A 7,590-nucleotide genomic window follows, 5' to 3' on the forward strand; every position below is an offset into this window, starting at 1 on the left:
TTAACTTTAGAGTTCTTTCCAAATGGGTTCCCGGAAAAGAAGGAATTCCTTGGTCATATCACTAATCTATCATCCCTATTAAGCTGGGCTCTCACATGCACCCCCACTCAAAGGAACCGATGTTCTCATCGTCCCACAAAAACGTTCCCTCTTGGCACATACGTCTGTGCGTCCAATCCGGCACATGTGTCATGCCGTGTGACACGACGGGGCACAAACTCATGCATAACATGAACGCGCATCTGACCCGCAAACATCCATGTAACCACGAAGGTCGGCTCTGATACCAACTTGTAACGCTTCGGACACACCCGTCGATTATTGGTCGTTACTTCTGGAGTTCTTTTCAAATGGGCTCCTGAAAAAGAAGGAATTTTCTTGGTGATATGAGTAGTCTATCATCACTATTAAGTCGGGCTCTCACAGGGACGCACGATACTTGGCTACGGACGGATAAGGGCGTGCAATGATGACGAAGTATGAGGTGCCTGGGTGAAGCAGCGGTGGTCAACAACTTCCGCGGGACACACGGGTCGTTCTCAGATCATGGTCTCGTTCTTCATTCAGATTCAGTATTAGAAAACACTTTGGCATGTGCACCAACTCTTGGCGAGCCTCCCAGCACCAGCACCGAACAACCCAGAAAGTATCTTGCCTTCACATGGAAGGCTCATGGAAGCTGCCTAACAAATGAATATACAAATCCGCCAGTATAAACTGCCGTGCGGTGTCTCATCTTGTGTTTGAGCAGACTAACCAGCAAATTACTAGTGTTTGGTGTACGTATGTTATATGGTCCAAGGTCGGTTCAACCAATGCGACAACGAGAGGACGAAATAAACACCCGCTCGTTCTCAGATTACCTGCACGCGAGCACAGCTCTTCATCAAACGCCAAATAACAGAAACTGTCGCATACACGAACCGGTGACTAATTCGATGACTGTTCTGGAACAAAAGAAAGAAAGATTTGCAGCAGCAAAATGACTGTTCTGGAACTAGCACGACAGACAGCAACATCTTCACACAGATTCTCGAGCTGTGACTTATTCGCTTCACAAAAGCAAAACAGAGCATCGAATAGCTCAGATTTGATCCAAGATAACCTCAGCACCAGAAACCTTGAAGTCAGAAGGGGCTTTCTCAACGTTGAAAGCCTTGATCTTCCCATCGTCGACAAAGGCTGACCACCTAAAATGGTACAGGTCAAAAGAAAAAGAAAAAAATCAATCAGTTACCAATACACCAGTCTATATATCATCATGAACAGTAAGTACTTCCACTTCCACCACATTCTACTAATGAAAGGAAGAGGTTCGAACAGTGATGCAGTGCTCAAGAATGGATATGCATCACTCTTTTATTAGCAACAAAGATAAACATAGCATTCTCATCGCATGGCGGATCAGCATTTCAACAAAATTCTCACTAGGGAGAGCTCAAAAATGCTGGATGCTGCTAAAGCATGTTCCTTTTCTTTTCTTTTGCGGGCATGCTGAAGAATGTTCCAGTTTGCCAAAACGAAACAAATGACATATAGACCTAGGCACCTATCCATGTATGCAACTTGCTGACTTGTTCTTTGTTTGCAACACTAGCACAATGCGTGTGCATTGCTACGAAGCCATAAAAAAGACAAGGAGTTGCCACTGGCTTAGGAGATCTGGTAGGAACCGGATCCCTACCAGGTCACTCAGGTTGTAGGGGTGGAAGGAGGGATGGCGTGGAGGAAGGCGTGGTCGCCGGCGCTGGGGCGCCGTCGTTGCGTGCGCGCGCGCGAGAGAGAGAGAGAGAGCGCAGGGGCGGCGGCTAGGGTTAGGTCTCCCGGCTCCCTAAGGAAGCCGAGCAAATATGATTGCTTCTTGCTTAATCCCAAAACGGGTCCTTACACGAGTTTATATAATCCTCCTAATAAGATAATTGGGCTAAGCCCCTAATAACGATAAGATAAACTGGGCCACAACTAACTGGGCTAGGCCCCTAATATGCCGGTCATAACAAGATCATCAAAAGATGACGCTGTCTTGCGACTGTTGCATGGTTCACAATTAAAAAGAGAACGGAAATATAAGAAAGATCCTATTGCGGTCGTTGAAGAATCTTAAGCGACATAGTAGATCCTTTGCAAGATTTATAGTGGAGATAACAATTTGAATTTTGAGATAAGAGAAGTAAGTTGAATACACAAGACTGTGGATTAGGTAGGAGGACAACGTCTATCACCAAGTTGAAATTGCAATTTGATCGCTCGCTGCTGCTACGAGAATAGAACTGGAAGAATTGGATGGAAGAGAAACTAGAAAGAAGTCCATGATTTTGAGTTGGAGTCGCATACTTATAATTTGCGTTTCTACGAAAGTGTTATTCTCATATTAGGGTAGCAGTGTATTTTTGGGCGAGTAAAAGTAACATTTATTTATTTATGTTTCTTGGAAGGTTGTTAGTCCCATATGTGGGTAGAATTGCATTTGTTTATTTGTGTGGTCCCACATGTGAACTCACCACCAACTGCAACCCCATCACTCCAAAAGTAGGAAACATAATATGGCTATTGCAAGTTATGCTCCAAAAAGGTATGGAAGTGATTCACCTAAGGGAGTCCTTAAGAGGTATTTACCTCTCCATGCAGCCAATTTCTTAGAATAACAGCCAATTCATGGGAAGTTAAAGGAAGTCCTGTTTCGCGATAGTTATTTCTTGGGATTGGCAGCCATGCAAATTTTAATCATTGGATTTTCTAGTCATGACAGTTCAACAGTGCTGAACAAGAGTAAATTAACAATTACTCAATGTCATGCTGAGACAATCCTATCATCAAACCATTCAAAATCCAGCATCTCCCCTTGCTAAATGGGTGGTCACTAATTCACTAATGCCATTGAGACTAACAAAAACAAGAAGAAAAAAACTGACAGTCAATGCTACCTAACTTTCAGACAACCTACCTAATACTGAAAAATGTCTTCCAGAAAATAGCTTAAAATCCTTTCACAGCATGTATAGTTCTAAATTTAATCCCATAATATCAAGCGCCAATATATCCAATTCTATAAACAAAGGCATAACTTATAAAACTACAGAACCACTAACGTAAAACTCAGCAGTAAGAGAGCTTGCATTGCATGCCACATAAACTAAATTAGGGTTCTAAGTAGCTGACATCATTTACATCACGGCTTAATTATTTTTTAAGAATATTAGAAGAGTTGGCAAAAGTATAATTACCTGTGGGAGCGGCGGCCAAGCAAAGCAGCAGAGAGATCTATTTCCAGATCCAAGCTTTTGTGGAAGCTCCCGTCAAGGTCGCCATAAAACTCAATCTGATAATAGTATAGAATCACGGCAGATGGTTAAAATAAATGTTCGCATGATCTTGATTCTTGACAAATGTCTAACATAGCATCGCATGGGCCAGAAATCAAATCTATGTGCAATAACCATCTAGGCTGGTATGCATACAATTCTAACACATTTCTGACCCTCATTACCATAAAATACAGATTGAAATATTTCAGCCGAACATATGAGAGTTAAACTCTCTGTTTCGAAAAAATCTGTTTCGAAAAAAAAAACTGAAAAAATACATGTGAGTTGAATTTGCACTCATAAAGTGGCTCGCAAGCAAACTAAAGCCCAGGACTGGCAAAATAAGCAAGAGAAAAAGGAGAAAAAATTACCAGAGAATGATTTTGTGCATGACAGGGAGTAGGGAGGGCGTATAGTATCATGAAGAATGCGTCATGGAGGAAAACCAAAACAGGTACCGCCAAACTACAATATGCAAATATGAAGGAAGATAGTCCTATCTCATAACTCAGTTGACAATACTTCAATATGCAATGCACACTACAATACCTGTATTTCATTCCATTATTCTGTGCTAAATCTACATTGTATTCCATACAAAGATAGAGAGTAGTTACTCACTGCATCTTTTGCCTGTAATTTTTCTGCCCATCCATTCAGCACATAGGGATCATTTACAGCTACACAGATAACAGAGTCGATCCCTTTTGCTTTCAACTTATCAATGTTGTTCTTGTAACTAGGGACATGTGACTGCGAACATACTCCTGTGTATGCGCCCTGAAATATATCGCAAAGATAGCTGTCAACAATATGAGCAATAAATCATTCCAGGAGAGAGTCAGTCTACAACATAGTTATCAATGAGATGGAAAAGGCAGTACACGGAACCATCATGGAGCAAGCTTACAATCCTAGTGGATGTAGCCAGAAATCCATTAGGGATATAGAGTTATCAATGAATTTGAACGGTGGGCACGAAAATGCCATTCAGCGCAAAGCTCAAGCACACTAATTCCCAGTCCAACAATAAGTTTCAGCATTCAATTTTCCTGATCTACCCAATGGCCTGCCTACCTATTCGCAGTTTCTCATACTTCTAGTGCGAATGGAGCATGCAAGAACTCAATCCATAACCGCGTAATACTAATTCTGGACTAGTACCAACTAGTGTGAAAAATCCCCACTGAGACTCATTAGGGTTTCGAAACGGTCGGGCATACATGAACCGAAGCTAGCAGCAACAGAATTTGGTAGGCGAGGGCAGGGAGCTAGAGAGAGCTTACCGGCAACCCGAAGATTTTTTTTTGAAACTATGATGATTTTTATAGCAAATTCGGAAACTATACACCCTAATGGAGAAAAATCAAAAGTATCACCCCGTCGGCCTCTTGTTGGCCGAAAAGGGACTTTTTGGCCTCCCGTTGGCCGAAGAGGGACTTTTCGGCCAACCGTTGGCCAAAAAGTACTTTTCGGCCAACAGTTGGCCAAAGAGTCCCTCTTCGGCCAACACCTGCTCTACTTTTTAGAAAATTCATATCAAATAGGATTTTTAGTATTTTAATTTGATTCTTTTTGTATTAGATTAGAAATTTTATGAAGTTTCCGTAGATATCAAGTTTGACTAGATTTGAAAGTTTGAATTTGAATTTTCATGAATTTTCTCAAATCACTAGATTGTTTATAATTTGAGCTAGGAGTATTCTTTTGAGATGATTCTTTTTGCTACTGGTTCTTTGTGACTTTGTTTATCGGTAGTAATTAATTGGTGAATTTTAGAATTATTTAAAATTAGGTTTTTACGTCATTCTCTCCCTCCATTTTCTCCCGCCATTTTATTTCCCGCCATTCTCTCCCTCCATTTTCTTTCCCGCCATTCTATGAAGCTCCTATGAAGCTCAAAACAAGTTTTCTAGTAGGATAAAAGAAATAAAATACAAATAAAATACTACAAATAAAATAGCTACTGATAACTAAACAGAAACAAAAAGAATATGTCAAAAAACTAAAGAAAAAAATTTAAAGCAATTAAAATTAAAAGAAATAGCATAAAACCTAACAAACACTAAAACAAGACTCTTTTCATAAAAACGTAACTTTAAATAATTATAAAATTCGCCAATTAATTACTACTGATAAACAAATTCACAAAGAACCAGTAGCAAAAAGAATCATCTTAAAAAATACTCCTAGCTCAAATTATAGGCAATCTAGTTATTTGAGCAAATCCATGAAAAATTCAAATTCAAACTTTCAAATCTAGTGAAACTTGATATCTACAGAAACTTCATAAAATTTCTAATCTAATGCAAAAAGAATCAAATTAAAATACTAAATATCCTAATTGATATGAATTTTTTAAAACAGTAGAGCAGGTGTTGGCCGAAGAGGGACTCTTTGGCCAACTGTTGGCCGAAAAGTACTTTTTGGCCAACGGTTGGCCGAAAAGTACTCTTTGGCCAACGGTTGGTCGAAAAGTCCCTCTTCGGCCAATAGGAGGCCGAAAAGTCCCTTTTCGGCCAACAGGAGGCCGACGGGGTGATACTTTTGATTTTTCTCCATTAGGGTGTATAGTTTCCGAATTTGCTATAAAAATCATCATAGTTTCAAAAAAAAATCCAACCCGAAGATGATGACTTTCTTTCCCTGCAAGCAAGCAGACACAACGAAACACGAAGGGGTCAGACGACAGGGCGCGGTGGAGGCGGCGGGAGGAAACAGGGGGAGTATAGAGAGCGTAGTACATGGAAGATGTCCTTGAGAGGGGTGGTGGAGAACTTGGTGGCGACCCCCTCGTCCCAGGACCGCGCCTTCTGCAGCGACACGCCGGGCGCCGCGGAGACGATGTCGGAGCCCACCGACGCGAATCCCCTGGCCGCGGCCCACAGCGCCGCCGCAGGGGAACCTCCCGCCCTCCTCGCCAGTGCTGAAGCCATCGCCACAGAAGGTTGGGAGTAGGTATTATTGTCCTTGGATCGGGTTTTCGCTGGCGAGCGGCGCTTGAGAGTTGAGACGGCGCACGGCTGGGGAGCTGCCTGCTCAGCTAAAACTCGGTAGTCGTTTGGTAGCCCTGCACAGTTGTTGCATATAAGAGCATCTTCAACAGCAGCGCAAAATGAGCGTCGCGCCGTAAATTTGGCCTTTTTAGCGCGCGCAAGCGGTAGAGTCGCTCCAGCAAACGCGCAATAAGCGTGCGCGGCATATAGAGTTGGGCGCGCGGTCCGAAACGCCATCGCGCGCTCTGTATTTGGTGCGCCCGCTTCCGCGTGTGGGACACTCGAGCCCTCGCGCCGCACTCTCTTCGCCGCGCCACCTTCGCCCTGCACGCGCCGCCATCAGCGAACTAGCCCGATGGATGCCCGCTCCGGCACCCCCCCCCCACCCCTTCCTACAGCCACGACCACTCCGTCGTCGCCGCCGCCGCAAATCCTAGCGCGGGGAGCATTGGCTTCGCCCCCGCCGGAGTTCCTCCGAGCACCGGCATCGCGTGCGGCCTCTTCATGCCGCCGCGGATGACCTCGGTGGCGGGTGGCGTCACGTCGGTGCCCGCCGTACCACGCGCCCCCCTCTCGAAGCTCCCAAATGCGGCGCGGGCGAAGAAGGGCAAGGTTTCCGCGAAGAAGAAGAAGGTGGCGGACGGCTTCGACTCCTCCAAGCAGTCGAGGAAGAAGCTTGCAGGGCGTGCAATGGGCGCGGCGGCTACCGAAGCGCCGGCGGCCGACGCACACAACGTGTTTGTGGAAATGCCCGAAAGGTATAAAATTTCGCCAACTTCTTTGTTCTTGTTATTTTTTAAATGCATACATATAGATAGCTTATTTGCATTGTTCTACATACTTTGTAGTGTCAACGATGATGCATACATGTCAACTATGGGCGTTGGCTCCAACAATTCGCATTGGTCTCAAACCAATGACATGCATTTTGAAGACCATGAGTTCGAGGTGGACGAGGATGGTGAGGGCATTGTCGACGCACCGAAGGGAAGAGCAGGCAACTACACCAACGACGAAGATGACGTGCTATGCAAAACTTGGTTGGACGTGTCGAGGGATCCGTCCGTTGCAGGTGATCAAAGTAGAGATGCTTATTGACTTCGGATGAAAGAGCACTTTGATCTACGCAACATGAGTGGAATTGACTGCTCCGATCATTATCTTTGCTCCCGGTGGTCAACAATCAACAAGGATTGTCAACAATGGGCGGCCGCACAAAAGGCGGTTGACAAGTTGAACCCAAGTGGCACCAATGATGAAGATAGGGTAAGTGCTTCATCATGCTTGTT

The 7,590-nt window shown here is 44.1% G+C and overlaps 1 protein-coding gene across 2 annotated transcripts; it reads right to left on the minus strand.

Annotated features, from left to right (window-relative positions):
- Positions 1-834: 834 nt before the first annotated feature.
- LOC119275808 (peroxiredoxin-2F, mitochondrial) lies at positions 835-6,353 on the minus strand. 2 transcript variants are annotated; one of them, XM_037556728.1, is made up of 5 exons: positions 6,050-6,353; positions 5,925-5,951; positions 3,927-4,088; positions 3,225-3,319; positions 835-1,190 (listed from the first exon to the last, which is right to left on the minus strand). In XM_037556728.1, exons 1-5 carry the CDS (start codon positions 6,239-6,241, stop codon positions 1,085-1,087), a joined length of 582 nt encoding a protein of 193 aa, XP_037412625.1. In that variant the 5' UTR covers positions 6,242-6,353; the 3' UTR covers positions 835-1,084. The 2 variants fall into 2 exon arrangements, with proteins under 2 accessions (XP_037412625.1, XP_037412626.1); XM_037556729.1 differs by lacking the exon at positions 5,925-5,951 and having other exon boundaries at positions 3,927-4,085.
- Positions 6,354-7,590: the final 1,237 nt, after the last annotated feature.

Source organism: Triticum dicoccoides, chromosome 3B, assembly GCF_002162155.2.
Source record: "Triticum dicoccoides isolate Atlit2015 ecotype Zavitan chromosome 3B, WEW_v2.0, whole genome shotgun sequence".
NCBI classification, from domain to species: domain Eukaryota; kingdom Viridiplantae; phylum Streptophyta; class Magnoliopsida; order Poales; family Poaceae; genus Triticum; species Triticum dicoccoides.

Bases quoted from the DNA above. Each gene is read 5' to 3' on its own strand.
- LOC119275808 (XM_037556728.1), bottom strand. From the start codon at position 6,241: ATGGCTTCAGCACTGGCGAGGAGGGCGGGAGGTTCCCCTGCGGCGGCG. The intron at 4,089-5,924 runs GATTTTTTTTTG...TGCGATATATTT, and splicing joins AAGTCATCATCTTCGGGTTG to CAGGGCGCATACACAGGAGT. The intron at 3,320-3,926 runs GTGAGTAACTAC...TACTATTATCAG, and splicing joins AATTACAGGCAAAAGATGCA to ATTGAGTTTTATGGCGACCT.